The sequence below is a fragment of the Crocodylus siamensis genome, chromosome 4, assembly GCF_052110815.1.
Source record: "Crocodylus siamensis isolate JL-2025a chromosome 4, ASM5211081v1, whole genome shotgun sequence".
Taxonomy (NCBI): Eukaryota; Metazoa; Chordata; order Crocodylia; family Crocodylidae; genus Crocodylus; species Crocodylus siamensis.
In genome coordinates this window covers 123655210-123675821 of record NC_143398.1, presented here as the reverse complement: position 1 = coordinate 123675821, position 20612 = coordinate 123655210, and the positions used below count along the sequence as shown (strand labels likewise).

The following is a 20612-nucleotide window of genomic DNA, read 5'->3' as shown; positions in this document are numbered from 1 at the left end:
TCTTTAATGAAATCCCTACACCTGTGTTAAAGGCCCCAGCTCCGTCTATAATGTATAAGAACAATTAGTACCTCAGTGAGGAGCTGTCTCAAGCAGTTAAAAGTGTCTCACATAGTAGTTTTTCTTTTTGTGGGGAGGTGGGTCTTAGGCACCAAACTCTGGGCTGATGAACATGTTTCCATGCTTTTAAGATCCATGGCCCTCAACCCTCTTTTGGAGGTAAGTGACTAAGCCACATCCATTAAAAATGAAGGTGAGGACTACTTTTTAAAATGGATAGGAGAAAGAGGAGGAGATGGTGATTGTAATCATGGAGGTATATATACAATAGCCATAGAGCTATAGTAGTTTCTTAGAATGCAGGAAAGTAAATGCAATATGGAAAATATTGCCATGACAACAAATAGTTAATAGAGCTCAGGGGCTTTTGAGCAGTGGTGTCAAAGACATGGCATGTAGGGGTCAGGAATTCAGAGGCACAGCAAGCATTTGGTGGTGCTTGCCACCAAATTCCAGCATACTGAGCCCCACTGGGGATGCATATGAGAGGCAAGTGGAAGGTGTATTAATCCCCACAGTTCAGGAGTATGTGAGGAGGAGCTCCTCGTGGTCTAGATCCAGCTTTTGATGAGCCTCATGGTCCTAATCCAGCCCAGGGAGACAGGAGTTTGACACCGCTGCTTTAGATCCTGGAATAAGACTGCCACAGAATGAAGGCCAGGCAAGCCATATTAGTTGTATTCCATCATTTCCCTGAGGAGAGGGTTTACGCCTCTATCTCCCTAACCACCAGGCCATGGGTTATTTATTCCCTTCCACCCCCTTGTTTGAAACTGTTCTACTTTAGAAAAAATTGTGTATTTATTGGGAAAGGGAATAGAAATATAACTAGTACTTACCTGGGGATTGGGAAACAGGGCTTGTGACCCCTGCTCCAAAGACCTAATGTATTTTACTAAATGCCAGTAAAATAAAACAGGGTTGCTGTGAGGATAAGTATTTTGAAGATTATGATACATTCAGACATTCTTTTATCTTTTCCCGTAGTAAGATGATGATATATTTTGCATGGCTATTGGACTTGAGCTGAGGTGGAGAATTTCAGCAGGTATCTTATATCATGGACATTGCCCAAGGTTTTTATTGTAAAGTTTCTTTAGGTAATGGGTGTCCTGGAGCTGGGGAGCCAAACTCACGGTGTCACAGTGGGGCGGCCGGGTGGTGGTGGATTGGACATGGAACAGGTGGGATTAGCGGCTGCGGAGTCTGAGAGGCACCCAGGCGTATGGTTTCAAATAAGAAGGTTTATTTACTCACACTTTAAAGTGGAGGCGCAGTGCTGCTTTCTTCAGTTACAGTTGCAGATGTGAACAATAAACAACAGAGGGGTCTGTTGACCCACGAGGTTCACAACGAGAGGCTGCCCGTTGTTAGTCCCAGGGCTGGTCAACAGCTCATAAATGGGAGTAATCAAACAGACAAAACTGTAACACGTAGGTCGATAACCGGGGTCGTGACACCAGTCCAAGATGGACAACTGGATAGTCGATGATGAAAGCCGAGGTCGAAAGCGAGGTAAGTAGAGTCACGTCAAGGTACCAAGGGTGATCCGAAAGCGAGGTCGAAGTCAAAGCCAAAAACAGTCCAGTAACCGGGGAATCAATGCAGTTAGGATGATCCGAATCGTAGCTGAAAGGTTAAATAAATCGGTCGAAAGCCAATAAATCAGAACCGCAATCACCAGAAATCGGGACACGAAGTGCCAATCGCTCAAGGGAAGAGATCGATAGGCCCTAAAGCCTGATTGGACGACAGTCCCTGGAGCACCAGCCTCTGTCTCCACCTACCGCGATCTCCCCCCGAGGGAGGGGTCCACTGAACTTTTATATATATGAATTTAGTGGCCAATCAGAACGCTCTCCATAGAGAAATTTCTAGCCAGATTACTTCATGTCAGGTTCTGACTGAGCATGCTCTCAGTCAGAACCTGACACAGTCTGAGCATGCGTCTGTGGGGAAAGTAGGTCAACAATGATTGACAGGTCTGCAGGTCACCCAGAGGGCAAGGGCTGGGTGAGCCTTGGAACTTTCCACTCACAGAGTCAAACCGCGCATGTCAGTTTCAACTCTTCTGTGCTGGCAGCACATACCTAAAATTTTGCTGTGACAATGGGCTAAAACAGTGTTTAAAGAATCTTGGATATGGTGAACTTTTTCCAAGGTTCAAATTGAAATAAAGGATAAGAAACCTCATACAGTATCTTCTTGCATGATTTCATATGTCATACATGAACTGCTAAATTGGTAATTAAATAAGCAGATTTTTTAATTTCTCCAGAATAGTAATGGATTTTGTACAGTCAAGAATGGCAGACTTCATATTTGTGTTTATTTGGTGATTGGACAATAAGTTAATGTGATTCAAAATATATACCTTCAAGTCAGCTGGCCCTCACAATCTACATCGCAGGGTATTCAAGGAGCTGGCGAGCATCATAGCCCAGCCCCTGGCACAGATCTTTGAAAACTCCTGGCGCTCTGCTGTAGTGCCCGAAGACTGGAAGAAGACCAATGTGGTGCCTATCTTCAAGAAAGGCAGGAAAGTAGATCCTGCAAACTATATCAGCCTGATCTCTATCTCGGGGAAGGTCTTAGAAAAGTTTATTAAAGAGGCCAGCCTTAATGGACTGGCCGATGCTAACATCCTGAGGATAGCCAGGATGCAGGTAGGTCTTGCTCGACCAATCTCATTTCCTTTTACGACCAGGTGACCTGTCACCTGGACAAGGGAGAAGAGATTGATGTCATATATCTTGACTTCAAAAAAGCCTTCGATCTGGTATCCCACGATTACCTCTTGGTGAAACTGGCCAATTGTGGCCTTGGGTCCACCACGATCCACTGGCTGGAAAATTGGCTCCGTGGTCAGACCCAGAGGGTTGTAATTGATGGCAGTCACTCATCATGGTGTCCTGTGACCAGTGGGGTCCCCCAAAGCTCTGTCCTTGGACCCATATTGTTCAACATCTTCATTAATGATGTGGACATTGAAGTCAGAAGTGGCCAAGTTTGGCCAAGTTTGCCAATGACCAAACTTTGGGGCAAAGCTTCCACACCTGAAGACAGGAGGGTGATCCAGGCTGACCTGGACAGGCTCAGCAAATGGGCAGATGAGAACCTGATAGTGTTTAACACTGAAAAATGCAAGGTTCTCCACCCTGAGAAGAAAAACCTGCAGCATCCTTATAGACTCGGCAGTGCTATGCTGGCTAGCACTACAGAAGAGAGAGACTTGGGGATCATCATTGACCACAAGATGAACATGAGTCTGCAATGGGATGCTGCGGCTAGTAAAGTGACCAAAACTCTGGCTTGCATCCATAGATGCTTCTCAAGCAAATTCCAGGGCATCATCCTCCCCTTGTACTCGGCCTTGGTGAGGCCACAGCTGGAGTACTGCATCCAGTTTTGGGCTCCATACTTCAGAAAGGATGTGGAGAAGCTTGAGAGAGCCCATGATCAGAGGTCAGGAAAACAGACCTTACGACAACAGACTGAGAGCCATTGGGCTCTTTAGCCTGGAAAAGCGCAGGCTCAGGGGTGATCTCATGGCCACCTATAAGTTTATCAGGGGTGACCACCAGGATCTGGGGGAACGTTTGTTCACCAGTGCGCCCCAAGGGATGATGAGGTTGAATGGTTACAAACTTCTGCAAGACCGTTTCAGGCTGGACATAAGGTAGAATTTCTTTTCTGTCAGAGCCCCCAAGGTCTGGAATAGCCTGCCATCGGCAGTGGTTCAGGCACCTACACTGAACACCTTCAAGAGCAAATTGGATGCTTATCTTGCTGGGATCCTATGACCCCAACTGACTTCCTGCCCTTTGGGCAGGGGGCTGGACTCGATGATCTTCCGAGGTCCCTTCCAGACCTAATGTCTAAAATCTATGAAATCTATATAATAACTTACTCAAAGCTTAGACTTTGTTCCACTCTTAAGGGTAATTCTTAGATGCACAATAGTATGCATCCTGTTAAATAAGTTGAAGCCATCACTTGAATATGTTTCATGTGTCCAAATATCTTTACACAGGGCATGTCTACATGTGCAAGTGCTGCAGGGTGGGTTTACTCTAGAGTAATTTACTTTACAGTAAACCCACCCCAGGCAGGTGTCTACACAAGTGGGAATACAGGGGATTTGCTGCTTCTGGCAGCGGTCTTGCTCCCGCCCCCTCCAACTCTGCACCACCCTCCTGCACCAGCCAAAGGGATCTCTACATTCCCCCCTGGCGCTAGCCCAGAGTTTGGCAGGGAGCACAAGGCCAAGAGACAGCTTTCTCTTAGGAGGGGCTGGGAGTTTGCTCCCTGGCCCTGGGAGCTGCTGGCTGTTGAGGCGGGCTCAGCCACTGGAGCCCAGGTGGAGATAATCATGTCACCCTGCCCTGGCAGCAGGGAGCTCCTGCCTCTAGTTCCCCAATTGGGGGTGGGGGGCTTAGAAAAAGCTGCAGGGGGGAGGCAGGGCCCAGGCCTTTGCCCCAATCCACCAGTGGGGCAGCTAGCTATGAGCCCTTGGCTGCATGGGGATTTCACACCCAATCAGGGACTTGCTGCTAGCTGCTCCACTGGGAGATGGTACAAGGGGTTGGAACCTGCACCTCCCTTGTAGCTGTCTACTACCTGATTGGGGCACAGGGCTGGGACCTGCTCCTGACCAGGACAGCACCCAGCCAGCTCCAGGCTGCATGGGGACGTCTGGATGTGCAGCCTAGAGTTTGCTGGGGACTGCCCAAAATGGGAAAGTGCCCAGGCACCTCCAGGCTGCATGTGCAGACTTCCCTGCTCAGCCCAGAGCTGGCCCAGAACTGTCCTGGTCAGGGGCAAGTCCCAGCCAGCTCCAGGCTGGGTGGGGAACTCTCCCTGTGCAAGGAGCTCCTACTTCTGTAGAATCACAGAGCATGGGCTGCGGAGATTGCCACTGGAGCCTGGGCAGGGACAGAGTCAGCCATGGCAACAGGTAGCTCCTGGGGACAGGGAGCAACCTCCCACCCCCTGCTACCCAGGAGCTTGCTCCGAGTTGGCTTTTTACATGTGTCATACTGTGCAGTAATTACTCATGAGTAAATTTGCTACTTGTATTTACAGGTAGTAAATTTACTAGCTATTAGAGCAAATTGCTGTGCAGTAAGGGTCAGCACGTGTAGACAGTGACACTTAATATGCAGTAATTAGCTCTGTTGCGCAGTAAAGTGTCTCATGTAGATGTGCCCATAGTGCCTAATGATGTATGTTCTTGTCTGTGAAAATAGGTTCCATCCCTTTCATTTTATTGAACTTTAAAGGGCATGCCATTGGGTTCTGTGTTGGCTTTATCTGTCAATGGTGGAATGGGCTCTTCTCTGGAGAAGATAACGTTTTCAAATAATATCCCAAGTTTGGATTGATCCTCAGTTGCATCGTTACTTGCTGTTACTTTTTCTACTTTTTCAAAGTAAATTGTTGAATGCTGCAGCATTATAAATTAATCAGTCTAGAAGCAGTCTGAGCTAACCCTTCATCTCTCTCCACATATACTGTTTATTTGTATTGGATGTAATGTCTGTCTTATTCATACTAACATTCTTCCAATTCAGTGCCATTTCTTATAGTATTATCGTAAGGGTTCTGAATAATGCTCTCATACTTATATATTCCCTTAAAACCGGGCTTCAGTATAAAGTGACAGATAAGAAAGGATGCTTAATAGTGCTGCATTAATAATGGAAAAGGGAATTAGACAAATCATTTTGGGGATTTTTCTCTATATTGTTTTAAGGCAGAAGCTTGACTAAAGAGGATGCACTCTTATAGAAGTATCTTAAAAGGTTTGGTTGTGACCAGCACATTCTGCTGTTCTATCTTTCAACTTCATTTACAGGTTGAACTACGTGTGCAGAGAAGCAGCACAACATTTATGCACCATTTCATTCCAATCAAGTAAGGTTTGAGTGGGAGAATAGATTTTACTTTTAGTTCACTGTACAGGAGTGATTTCCCTCCTGGCACACTTTTTTTTTTCTCACTAAAAACAGTCCTCGATCACTCCTTTTGATTTTTTTTTCCCTTCAAATTGAATGTTTGCTTTTTTCCTTGCACTGAAATGGACCTTAATTTGAAATGAATAATTTAAACTGAAAATAAAATTGGGAAGTCTTTTGAACACAGGAAAGACTTTATATTTAGCAATTTCAATGTTTCATAATACTGGTCACAACATATTTAACTAACCTTTTCCATCCCCCTGAGAAGGGGGAGATTTTAATTAAATTTTCAGTTAATACCTCCATAAAAACTTCCTTCTCTTTGCTTCTCCAAATGCTATAACTAAATATAACGTTCTAAGTGAAAGTGAGCTACACTCAGCAAGATCAATTATCCTCAGTGTCAGCAATTCAGAGTTTTCAGAGCTAATGCTTGCTTAGGATTGGTTGCCAGAAGGCCCAGGGAGGTATTTCTGGCTCTGAAGTGGGGCATCCAGGACAGACCCCTGCATCCAGGAAACAGAGATGCTGGCGAACTATCCTGCCAGCACCTGTCTGCAGATATTTGCTGCTCAGCGGCTTTTGGCAAGAGGCATTGGTGGTTGGAGGGCCACTGTGGAAGGAAGTACCTCTCCAGGAAGCTCAGGATCATTTTCCTGAAGCAGGACAGACCAGCTGTTAAGCAGCTACTGGAAAGGTATTGAGAGGGATCCGGAGGTTTGATCCGGGGATGATTGGAGGGTGGTGCTCCACAGCCCTGAAGGAACTGTTTCTTTTTTTATTTTCCTTTTTTTCCCTTTTGTCTTTTAAATTCAAGTCAATTATTTAACTGAGGGTAGGGACAGCAAAAGGGGCCCCAAGTTAAAAAGGCAGGTAGGGCAAAGTGCCCAATGAAGCACTGATCCCCAAGACTGACTTTGAGCCTTAGGACTAGGGACTTGGGAGGATGATCTCCTCTTTTGTGAATGTCAGTTAATGGGGGCTAGGCTGCTGGGAAGTAGACTCATATTGGCCTAGAAAGGGACCTGGCTCTTGGAAAATATCCAGTAGAAATAATATCCAAGGTGTGGTAGGGGTGGAATGTAGGGGAGGTGGAGCCCCACAAAGATTTTCCCATCAGACTGGAGCAATTTCCTCTTAGAACCAACTCCCAAATGAAGGAATATCAAAGTTGTGGCAGGTGAGAACATTTGACTGCAGAAGATGGTTGGGGAGGGGACATCAGCACCTCCTTAGCTGGATGGCAGACATGTGGAAGATGTCAGCCAGAAGGGAGTCGAGACCCTATAACACCTACTTACAACATATAGCCTACTAAGCTTTTGTAGTTCTGCTGTACTCAGACTGAATCACTTAGGCATTCAGATCCCATATATACCTTAGTTTTCTTCTTTCCATGCTTTGGGAATGGTTTTGCTTACCTTGTTCCTATATCTGTAGACTTGCACACATTCCTAGGGTATTCAAGGCTTCTGCTGTTAAAACTGTTGATTGAAGGAAAATCAATTAGCAGCTAGCTATAAACTTGGTTATCATCCTCTATCTGCCCATCACTGCAGCTTGTAAATTCTCTATAAATAGTAATGAAATTATCTTGGCATCAACCTTCTGAGATAGGGAGGTGTTTTATTGTTGGAGATAAGGTGCCTAAGGACAATAAGGGTTTTATCCAAAAAGAGATCTTAGTTATGTCTACATTATACAAAGGTGTCATATATGTAGGGACCTACCAAATTTGCAATTGTATGATTTTCACAGAAACTGCGAATTTGGGCAGGCTTCATGGACTCCACCAAAAACAGCAGGCTCTGTGAAAAATGGTGGGCTCACTGCAAAAAAAACCCAAAACAAAACAACAAGAAAACCCCCCAAAACCAACTTACCTGCAAGCAGAGAAAAGGCTGGGAAGCCTTACAGTCTTGGAATGGAGTGGGGGAGGGGATGAGAGGGTGGATGATGGAAAGGTGGCAGAAGCAGCTGAACCTGGGTCCAGGCTGACTGTGGCATGCCACCGGAAGGATGCAAGCAGCTTCACCAGGGTCTGTGGAGCCCCAACATTGTATGCATGTACCCACTGTTGGCAATGATCTATGCTGGGGTTCTGCAAACCCAGGTGCAGTTACTTGCAGCCTTGCAGTTGCTTGCCATAGCCAGCCCAGACCCATGGTCCAGCTTGGGGATGGTCCAAAACCATGGCTTAATAACCCTGGTAAAGCCCAGGGAACTCATTAATCCACATATTATTAAGCATGGATTAATGGCTTCCTGGGCTTTAGGTAATTAAGCCAGGGGTTTTGGGCCATCTCACAATCTGCGAGGAGGGGCAGGACTGCTGGGGCCCCTTGGCAAATCAGAGGCATGGGGGAGGGGCCTGCCATGCTCAGCCTGTGAAAATGACAGCTGGCCCAGGGATCTACCCATCAAATCAGCCAACCGTGTCCTTGGGCACTTCTTGATGAGCACATGTGTGGAGTTTGCAGCCCCTCAAACCTGTTTGAGGGGCTGCAAACCACACACAGTACATGTGAATTGGTTCACCACACTGCTAATCTGCAGTGCAGTGGGATGATTTTGATGCTGGAAGATCCTGGTTTAAAAAGCAACAACAACCCACCACTGAGAAAAACGGTGGTACAAATGTGGCAGCAGTGTGCGCTGCAGGAAACAGAAGCCTGTCTGTCCAGAGCCAGACACTGGCTGATAGCCAGGCTCTGAGCAGCTTGCTCAGGACTGCAGCTACCTCAGGAGCCCCCCAGAACTCCAGATAAGCCAGCTAGGGCCGGAGCAGGTGCTGCCTCAGCCTTCCCTAGCCCTCATGGCTCTCTTTGCTGCACCCCAGAGCATGTGAGCAGAGACATGCCCAGGGGCAAATAGCAGCAGCACAAATATGTGTAAATTCTAGGCCTGTGTTTGAATCAGAGCACAGGGAGTGTCTGAGTGGGACGGGTGACTCAGATTGTCTGACATGCTGCGTCAACAATGGGGTTTTTATGTTTTAATTTTGAGGCACCCAAAATTGTTGAGGTGTGCATGTGTATGTTTGCATTTATGTTCCTTTTCTAATGTGCATTAAATTTAGTATCTCCGATGTGAGGTACTAAATTAATATGCATTAGGCCGAGCTAATGAACAGTAGTACATCTGCACGCTTTTTCTGTAATACTTAATGTGCACTAGACTATTTTACTGCACATTAGCGTAATGCCACTGGTTTTTTACATGACACTTTAATGTGAGGTAAAATAGTCTACTGAGTATTTAAGAGCATGTGTGAAGGGCAGCGTGAAGTTTTGGTCGCTGATTTGTTTTGGCGGAGATTCAGCCCAATTCAGTACGCTTGGCGGCAGACCTGGAAGTGGACTGGAAGTACTTTCGGTTCACTTCTGGGTTTGCCACCAAGCACTCAAGGGGACCCCCTACATTCCTGTGGGATGCTCCATCTGCTCCACCATGGCAGCGTTCATGAGCCATGCCTGGTCCCTGAAAGTATGTAGAAAAAGACATTTAAACTTGTGTCTATGGCCAAATCACTGATTCTCCTAATCAGCATTGAATCTTCAGATTCCAATTTGGCGGAATTGAATTGGGGACAGTGAGCCAAATCAATGAATTGAATCACTGTCTCCGATTTGGGCTGAATCCAAATAGAGTAGGGCTTGTTTCGCACACTCACAATAGATATGACCACTGTGTGATTTAGGACTAAATCTTTATTTATGATATTTAACACGACACTTGAGGGTATCCCTCTCTTTTACATTGTGTAAAAAACATGTCAATTGATGTCCAATGTGAATTTCTTTGGAAATAATCCAAATTGATAAGCAGCATCAAATTGAGATCATTCAGTTTTACTTTGACTTTTGTTACCTGGGTGCAGTTCTTAGGGCTACCCATATTAAGAGAGACAATTTAATGTTTCAATGTATTTGTTTTCCCCCAGAAAGTATCAATTTCAAAAGTACAAGCTTTTTTTTTTAAATACTTTATCCCTTCTCCAGCTTCTTTGCTTCAGTTTTATTTCTCAGAATTCGTATGTAATGGATTTTGCCAAGTCACTGTATTTCATTTTATTACTAAACATCTCTTCAAACAACTTGTTTTGTTTTGGGGTGAAGTGGTTCTTCCAGTCACCAACAGTACCTAGGGGAGGGAGAATGGAAAAGGAATAAGTAAGGTTGGGTCACTATTTTGGAGTGAGTGATTTAGTTTTTAAACGTAGACTGGCTTTGTTAGTGTATGTTGTCATTACCATCATTCTTATTCCCTTTTTGTAGTATACAAACTATAATTTTGAATAATGTTTTGGATTGGGTGGCAGAAACCTGACTGGAAACAGGTTGATTGTCAACCAGCACATCATAACAATAACCATAACATTTTCAGGCTTACATATTTTGCCTTTGCTCCCCAAATTGCTTGTTTAAATCCCATATTTAAAAAGTGCCTCTCTACACTCACCTATACATATGCTCAGAGGTGGGGGAGGGGTGTTTTAATTAGAGAGCTACCTGGACAGCAACTCTAACTAAAACAGCTCACTACCATGTGTATTAAGCCCCCCATCTTTCAAAATGGCTGTGGAGGTGTTGGAACTAAAGCACATTCGACAAGGTGTAGTGAAAGCGCCCTCGTGGCCATTTGAAACGCAGTGGGGCTTAATACACGTGATGATGAGGCTACACTGGAGTGTTCTACTTAGAACATGGAGAAGACTCGATTAATCTAATTAGAACATGTCATAGCACATCTATAGACAACCTTAGTTTTCATATTTGTGGTCCAAAGTGAGATTCTGCTCTCTCTTAAAGGCTTGAAAACTAGAAGGCAAATAAAAGAGACTACCCCTGGCAAGGCCTACATAAAATAGCCAAATGACCCAGACATGAGTTAAAATGACTGATAATATTTCAACAGAAATTTTGTTGAAATATAACAATTCTTTTTACAGGAAAGGTCAGTCTCTTTTTTATTAATATTTTTGTCTGTAAAGTTGGGGGAAAGTTTCAAAATCATCCAAATATCCAATTTCCACAAGTATTAAATGAACAACTTTGATGTTCAAATTTGAAATAGCTTTTAAATTTTGAAGTTTTAAGCTAAAGGTTATATAAAATAAAAGTAAGAGTGCTCAAAACCCTAGAGTTGTCAGGGACATTTCATCCCAACTTGGGATCAGAAGAGTTTCTGAAATCTCAAGAGATGTACGAGTAAAAACATATCCTGTTAAGCTCAATTCATAATCTTTTTTTCACAGTCACATAACCTAAGCACTTCTCAGAATTTTATCATCCGACAGAGGTCTTAGGATAAAAAAAAAAAAGTTTGCTTTATCAACTGACACATTCATTTATTTTTTGTCGTCAGCATATTCCTTTCGCAAGTATGGTTCAATAAAACACAGGGTAATATATAAGATAAACACTAATTATAAACTACCTCAGAAAGAATGTGTCTGTCTTTGGTTCCTGATAAACTGAATGACCTTGGCTTGTAAGGGAAGAGGGTACATTTTAGTGTTTGTGAAAGACTGAGGTACTGAACTATAGATAAAGGACATAGATAAAGAGTTAAACTGAATAATTTTTTCCTTTCAGCCCTAAAGCTCATACAGAACATTAGTAAACTTTTTGTCTTGACTCTTCCCTGTGTTCGCAGTATCTGGCAGAGTAAGTAGGCTACTGGCTATGAAAGCTTATGCATTTCTGAACAAGCTAGCCTATAAAGTGCCACTCTGCCCTGACCTCAAACTAACATGAGTAATTGCCTCTCTTCTAATGTGGCAGTTATTTATAACCAAAGAATTTTGGGAAAGAAGTAGGCTAGAAATGGATTCACAGAGAAGAATGTATCATCGTGACCCTGTGGGTCTGCTCCAAAGTTCAATAAAGGCAGTGATGAATCTTCTAATGCATCAGTTGGCTTTGGAAAAGGGTCTACATGAGAATTTATTGGGCTAGTTTCAACCAGCGTACCTTTTCTAAATATCAGCTTCTTGTCAGATGTCAGTGCACAAACAGTGTGATTTGGATCCGCATTCTCTTTTTCTATGTTAGTTTTCATCTCTGAGAAAGAAGATTTCTTGCAGACCTCTCGGATTTCACTATCACTGATGTTTATTCCCAGGAACATGCCAATTTTTTTCACAGTCTTGGGAAGATCCTGAACATGTGAAGAATAGAGTCTTAATTTTTCTGAGAAAAATATCATATTCTACATCGGATAGGCTAACAGGAGAGAGTGAGTGTTCATTTTAGTCAGAACTAAACAGCATACTGGCATGTACAAACAATATATATTAGGCTCAATTTTCTTCTCACTGGGCATTCCTATGTGTTCATTAATGCGCTGTAATTATGGCGCATTAATGAAGTTAGTACCTTTAATCACAGGTACTAACTTCACGTGCCATAAATCAGTGCTACTGTGCATTAGTTCAGATGAACATTTTTTAGTGATGCTAAAATGAGCATTACACTAATTCTGCTGTGCATTAGCATGTTTTGTGCATCATACGCTAATGCATAATAGAATTAATCTGATGAGCATTTAGCTTGTGTAGACACCCATTTTCATTAAAGGTCAGCTAGGAGTAATTCCATTGAAATCAATTAATTACTATTGACACACACAAGATGTAATTAAGAAGAGATTTGGACCCGAGGGGTGTACATTCTTGTTTAAATTAAGACTGGCAACATGGCCAATTTTGCAGTTCAACAAGGTAGTTATATATTTTTCTGAAGAGTGACTCCCACTAGTTCCCATGAGAAGGCTGTACATTGTCAAACTATGGTCTGTGAGTGAGATTGATTTGATACAGTCCATGAGACTTAGAATTGAATTATTTCCCAAAAGGAAAATATTGCCCCATGTGGGGGTTAGGGGAAGTTTTTTTAATGAGAAATAACATTTTTAAATCAAGAAAATCCACACTGTGAAAAATAAAATGCCTTTAGACATTTTATGAAAAGCTGAAAGTTTGAGGAGGGCAGACACTTTCTGCAAGAAATCTGTCCAGCTAAAAGATGGATTTTTTTTTTTTTAACCTTATTACATGGGATTAAAAGTTTTGTAAACACTGGGGCTAGGGACAGAAATTACGTATAAATCAGTATAAGCAATCAGAAATTGATTCAGATCCTTAACAACAGAAGTTCAGTGCACATAAACCACTTTCAAAATGGGAGAAACTGGTTTAAGATAAACCTGGATGGATGTAGCATCAGACTTAACTGATTTAGGTTAAATTGGCTTATTGAACTGCTGCCCCAGTTCCCCTCCAGATTCAAGTTAACGCACAGTTCCCCAGCGCCCCAGGATGGTTTGCACTTCCCTTGCAAACACCTCAGTCACCGGGTAGGTGGGTTAGCCTTGGCTTAAGCTGTCCCCTCTAACTGAGCATGCTGTAGTGCCCGCTGGCTCTGGCCAGAGCCACTGCAGGCCTGTGGCTGTGTTTCTAAAGCCAAAAGTGAATGTTTGTCCACTTGCTTCTCAGGTTAATTTACACAGCTTAGACTAACCTGCAATGATTTAATCAATTCAGCCTCGGCTTTTTGATTGTTTGTACTTAGTCTGGGTGGATTTGCACTCTTAAATCACTTTGGCACTTCTTCCAGTGCCACCCTGCAATATTAGAGATCCCACGGCCATCAACTCTAGCAAGTCTTCCCCTCCAATTCCACTGCAAGTTAGGGGGGATTCTTGGAAAAACAGAAATTTTTCCCCATTTGGCAGTGCAATCTAACAATATGTCCCTAAAACTGATCTGGATCTTAGCTTAAGCCTTGTTTCTATATCCAAGGTTGAGCAGATGTATCTTTAGCGTTCATAACCTCTGTATATCATTTTCCTCACTTCTGTGAAATTGGGTTCTGAGACTTACCTAATATGTATTTGAGAGAATTACTTGGCTAGTGCTTTTTGATTCTATATAGGTATAGGTCTGTTATGAACTGGTTCTGCTCTGGACTTTGAAATCTCAAAGAGCAGAAAAATACATGATGCAATTTTACAATAGTTTTGGTCAGTCCCATTCCCCCACCCCACATGAGACATGAAATATATGAACAACAGAAATGGTAACAAGAGATACAATTACCTTCTTCATGTCTTCATAGAACAAAATCAGGATATTATCATCATTTCTATGCTTTTCCCAACTTAGGAAATGGTCAAACCAGGATCCACAGACAACTGAAAGAAATACAAAATAGGATCTGTATGAATTTATTTTCATAACAATTGTAACAAATAACAATTTTAGAACAATTGTAATTATATACCACATGCTGAAGGAAATGTTCTCTTTCTGCTGAACAGTGATAATGCATTATGTCCCCCTTAAAATTGGTTTAGTTTCTTCTGACGATTGGTTCAAGATCACTGCACAAAGACACTTAAATTCAAAACACTGGATGCAAACATAAACTAACATGGCTAGTTCTACTGAAGTCAATGTTCATAGAAGCATTCAGAAATGGAAGCCTACAAGTGTCTGTAGGATAAAGACCATGGTTTGGAATGATAACTTCAATACAAAAATGCAGCCTTCTCTGGAGGGAAAATAGAGTACTTACCTACTGCTGCACAGTAATTTTTCTTATTTCCTTATTTTATTTTAAACTGTCCAGGGGAATTTAAGCAAGTATTTACTCAACAGTGGGTGCATCTACACAAGATGCAAACTGTGCAGTAGCCTAATAACACTGTGCAGTAGCCAGCTGGGCTAAACCCATGCTAATACACCACTGTGCAGTAGTATTAAGCTACTGCACAGTTAGTGTCACTAAAAAAAACCATGTGCTGGTGCTACTGCAAAGTAGCATGAGTTATTGTGCATTGATTTAGTACTTGGTAGTCTAAGTACTAAACTTAATGTACAGTAATTATGGCACAATAATGAATGTGTAGATGTGCCCAGTGTTACCAATTCTTATGATATTTGATGTTTTCTTTTAAAGCGATTTGTTGTTCAACTTATGTAGCAGCAGCAAATATGTTCAGAGTAATAATAAAACATTGGGGGTGGATTATAAGGACAGGAGCATGAGCTGAACTTCAGTTTCATGTCACAAGTGCTATAAGTAATAAATGATTAATTCTTGTCTTGGAATTGGAACTGGAACAAGTAGCTCCAAATAAGCTATGTTGCAAAGTTGAGCCTATGTGACAGATTTTGTAAGCCAAGATTTAAAAATAAATTCTTGTGATCAACCCAGACAAAGTGATGTACAAATATGGCTACGTGATGATTTTGATTTAAAAAAAAAAAAAAAAAAAATTAGTCTTCCCCTTCTTCCCTCCCTGTTTGATGGTGGGCAATCAGATAGATTTCTTTTTGCTTGCTTGCTTTTGTGGGTGGAACAAGTCAGTAACTCATTTGGGCAAGTGTGTCTAGAGTTGGTGGCAAACTGTTTTACAAATCTATATAAAAACAGTTGCATTTTGTTATTTTAACATATCATTTAGCCTGTTAACATTTTCATTTGGAGGTTGAAAGGTAAAGCCATATTGTTTTGAATTTCAACAGAAATCATTCTAATAATAAGGAAGGACCTGATCACTCACCCTGATAGAATTCCAAGTCCCATTGAGCTCAGCAGGGCTTGTGAATAAATCATTGTTAAAACCATTGCATATTAATACTATAAGAACTACTGACTGGATGTGGCCTACATTGGCTTGTAAAAAGAAAAAAAGAGTTTTAACCCTTATTTATATTTCATAGATTTTACTATTCATTATAAGTTAGTAAGCGAGAGTGAGAAAAAAAAGGACTTGTACTTACCATCTCCCTTTAAGAACAGCTCCAGGAAAGTAGTCCATTTATCAATGGTGGGAAGGTATGGGTTATCTTTGTAGTAATGATACATAGAAACAGCAGTATCCTTTGGATTCCTGACGATGTAGATTGCCTGTAAATTAAAATAATGTAATTAACAAAGTGTTTTGTTTTTTTTTTTTTTTATTTAAGAGGATCTGCTTGCAGAAGTGTTTCTGTATAAGCTGTGTGTTATCTGTTATACAGAGGGCACTGCACTAGGTTGGATCCTGACCAAAAAGCCTGGATCTCAACAAATTTGAAATTCTGAAGTGTTTGGAGCGGTTTTTGTTTTTTTGTTTGCTATTTATTCCCCAAAGACCCATAATACTGATATGTGAAAAACCAAAAAAAAAACACAGGCCTAACCATACCCATATTTCTGGGGAAAGAAAATTTTGAGATCCAAACTTGGGTTTGTGGCTGAAGTCATTTTAATTCATACTTCAGTCTTGACTTTTTGTTTAGATAACTGGCATTGTCACCTATAGCAATCAACAATACACTGGAATCTCTGGATTTTAAACAAGTAACTTATTCTAATAACCACTTTTGAGGAAATCTGTGTAGCACAATAAAATCTTCTGGAAGAATCATACCAATCTTATGTTAAACACAAAAAAACCCAAAGTCCAATGACTTACATTTAAGTCAATAAATTAGCTCAAAATGTAAACCATGGCATAGGTCCAAAATTAGCAGAGAAGCATGAATTATTAGTAATTAAACATTGTTAAAAATCAAAGTCCAATGACTTATGTTTGAATCAATATATTTTTTCATGACACTAACTGTAACCTAAGTCAAACAAAGGTATAAGTAGTGTGAAATATGCTGATAGACTAATTTTACAGAGACTCATTAAAATCAAGTTCTCTTTTGATAGGTAACAAAGTCCTTGACCTTCCAACAGGTAACAAGAGTCATTCAAGTACCTTTCCACCAAACGTATATATACACACCACTCACACTTACTGATCATTTAAAAAAAAAAAAAGTTTAAAAAAAAAGTCCAAAATGGTGTATCCATCTAAAAAACTAAATGTCGCCATATAACAAAATCTTATTCATAATCCCCGAAATTTTAATACAGGTTAAGAAGCATTATATGTATTGCCTCCTTCTGGATACCCAACGTCCATTGAAATCAATAGGAGTTTTGTACATGGATTAAGGGCAGAGGTTATATCTACAAAGTGATATAGCTATTGAGAAGTTGGGTGTTGTAATGCCTTACTGAAACTTTATACTTTAGATGCAAAATACTGGATATGAAGTTCATGTTTTGGAGGACAATAAATGTTGAGGAAGCTGTTATGTAAGTGGGGGAAATTTACTTCGGACTTTTAGTCATTTAATACACAGCTGGAACGAAGTATGTGACTCAGAAAACTGGACAGTGGTCATTGGACATGTCTACATGTTGCTGCATGGTGATGTTGCTATGGTGCCATGCTTTAGTACTTCCTTTTGGAACCTTCCTTTTGGAAGTACTAAAGCATGGTGCAGTATGGGCAGTTACTGCACTGTGTGCATGGCAGATGCTTAGATTTTGCTGCTATGTCATCATAGCAGCACACTATGGCAGGGGAGCGTGCCGCTACAGCAGTGTAGCTGGCAATTACATGTAGACTTGCATGATTGCCATGTCACTGCAGCGCACTATATGGCAACATAGCACATCTTTACGTTTCCATAGGGTGATGTGTAGATGTGCCTATATAGTCTTTCTGTATTTAAAAAAAACTGACACAAAAATAGTCAAAATTTGCATATGGATCTATTTAAATTTGGTGGAACAAGTGAACATGTTGATGATGACCCTTGCTTTTATATGGGACTTTTCACCAAGAGCTCTACAAGTGCTTTTACCAAGGAGGTCAGTACTGTTTACCCCCATTTTGCCTGTGGGGAAAACAAGGTTCAGAGAGGTGAAATTACTAGCTCAAGGAGTGGCAGAGCCAGAAACGAGATGCACATCTCCTGGGTCATAGCCCAATGCTGTATCCAAGATGCCACTCCACTTTTGATTAGTCAATTTATGGGAAAATACTGCTTCTGATACTATTAAATCTAGAGAAGCTCATTGAAATCAGTGACTGTTTCAACCTGCTTTGGCAGAAAGCAGTGCTTTTTTAACAATAGAGCAATCAATGTGTATTTAAAAAGGTAGTTAACTATAAAAAAGACAAGGTATTTATTTAACTATACCAAAGTAAGTTTATATATTTCACCTTGCATCCTTTGTTCTTAAAATTCATCGGTAACATGTTGTAGTCCAAGTGTGTTGGGATAATTCTTCTGGATGAAAGATTCTTCAGTTCCTCCAGTTTCAAAATGTCTCCAAACTCGATGGGAGAGGTTAGGGTGACTTGGTTAGTGTACAGCTGCATTATAATTTGTGCAAGCCAGTGTGTGCCTTTGGAAGAGGGAGGGAAAGCAGTAAGGTTAGAGAGGGGAAAGAAATAAAGTTTTTGTTATTAGGAAAATAAACTAACATGGAAAAAGTTTGTCTTGTGCATTAGCATGCATGTTTTACAGCTGTGTTTGAAAGCCTAAACCTACAACAGTAATATGAGAAACTTTGCAGACTCACCAGAACTATTCACCTATGTAAAGTGAATAGAATGATTCTGCCAGGAAGACATGCTGAGTAATAGAGATACTAAGATTGTTGTGCAATTACATATTATTCAGATAGTTTATCACATAGGAGGTGGTTAGATTACTATTATTTATCTTACTGTATGAGCCCTAAATGTAGCCTAAGACCTTACTGTGCTACGCACTATACCAATACAGAACAAAGGAAAATCCTGCCACAATAGTTTAATGATAGTGTTATTTTAGGAAACTGAGCCACAGTATTGAATTTAAGTTTCTATCATACTGTAACACTTTGGCCTACATATTTTGAAAATATGACTGAAATTATTTTGGGGAAAAGATTAATAGAGTTATAGACAAGAAGCATGGAAATGATTTAATTTCTTGGCTTGTTAATGCAGTGATTCTCAAATCAGGGTGCTATTGAGACTCACATGATTCACAAGATAAACCCAGAGATTTCAAATAGGAATCCATAGTGTCAAAAACATTTCTGACCCACTGGGTTTTTTTCTGAGTTCCCTGCAGCAGAAGAATTACTGCTATTATTTTTCTGTAGTCAAAAATCAAGTAAAAGATAAAGGCTAGCATTTTCCAAGAGGTGCCTTTAGTCTAAAAAGTTGAGAAGCATTGTGTTAATGATTCACCTCAGAAAGTACCTAACCATACTGAAAAGATCAGGCTATTTACTAGCAAGGAAGAAATATCTATTAATAAAGTATACCCAGACACAAGATATACCTGTTATTTACCATAACAAAATTAAAATACAGACAAATTATTTCTGTATTACAATTTCACACTTCATATTGCAATAATACATAAATATATTTAAATTCTGAATCTAAACATTGTTCTCTCTGTCTCACACAGGCACTTTTTATAACTAGGTTAAACATGGAAAGTTCAGCAAACAATTAAGAGTCCCTGTAAATAAAGCTTAAAGTAGAACTTTACCAGACTTTGGATAGGAAACCAAAAGAACATCATCTTCTCTAGCATCGAAGGTATCCAAGGATTTTAATAGTTCTAGCGATGACCTGGTGGTAAAAGGGATCCCCTTGAACATATGAATGAGATCTGCCTGACTCTGGGTTGACATGTTGGTTACAGGTCAGGTTTCAGCTGGATAAGAGGATTTGGAACTGAAAACTGTGGACTTATATACTTCAAAACATGCTGAGGTGTCACCTCAGACTTTACAGTTGAGATAATTAACTTTTTGGAAAGGTTAAAGTATTATAGGTTCTCCTGATAAATCACATAAATCATATCAATGGCATTTATTTTTCTATGACTGTGCATTTCCAGATCAGCAAATAAGATGACAAAGCAATATTTTAACAGTGGTAAGCAATCAAATTGTGTAATATGCTCATTATACAAATTGTGATTTGGCATAATTTGGCGTTGTCTGTTTAGTGTTTCCAAAAAAAGGAATGTTTCTGTATGCTTTAAAATAAGTTTTATCTCAGTGGTTCTCAGCCTTGATAGACTTGAGGCACACCTAGTTAGACTCAAGGCACCACTCAGAAAATGCCAGCCTTTAGCTGTCATTCGTTTTTTTGACCAAAGAAAATGAACGGAGCAATTTTTCGGTTGTAAAAAAACTCAGGAAGCCCCCAGCAGGTCAGAATAATGGTATGGATTGCTGTTTGAAATCTCTGGGTTTATATTCTGAATAATGTTTGCACACCAAATGGTGTGGTATTGTGTGGTACTCCATGGCACCCTTGAAAGAATCTCAAGGCACCCAAGGGTACCACATCACCCTGGCTGAGAATCACTGCTTTATCTTAATTTGTATCCAAAAATATTATTTTCTTGTAATAAACACAAATAGGACTTTTTGTACTGTTTCTCACATGTATTATTAAAAGTGATTAGTGGTTCTGAGTGCCTCAGTTTTTGACTGCCAAACTTGAGATGTTAAGGGGACAGGTTTCAGGGAGTGACTGCTTTAGGCTTCCAGATTGGAATATAGAAAGACTTAGCATCAATAATCATTTTATAAATTGTCCTATATCTTTACATAAGGACAATGTTTTCCAAAGTTGTCAAGGCAATAGTAAAATGTCCTCAGTTTTTGATACTGGGATTTCCTGGTGTCAAAAAACCTACTGTACTGCAAATAACATGATGCATGTGCAGCACATGCTTTG

At 40.8% G+C, this 20612-nt stretch overlaps 1 protein-coding gene across 1 annotated transcript; it reads right to left on the bottom strand.

The window, feature by feature from the left end:
• Positions 1 to 9446: 9446 nt before the first annotated feature.
• On the bottom strand, positions 9447 to 19705 carry LOC149866430 (sulfotransferase 6B1-like). The gene is made up of 6 exons (XM_090041113.1): positions 19408 to 19705; positions 18078 to 18262; positions 15811 to 15937; positions 14122 to 14216; positions 11996 to 12182; positions 9447 to 10163 (listed from the first exon to the last, which is right to left on the bottom strand). The coding sequence occupies exons 1-6, from the start codon at positions 19550 to 19552 to the stop codon at positions 10045 to 10047; spliced, it is 858 nt and encodes a 285-aa protein (XP_089897239.1). The 5' UTR covers positions 19553 to 19705; the 3' UTR covers positions 9447 to 10044.
• Between the last annotated feature and the right edge of the window lie 907 nt (positions 19706 to 20612).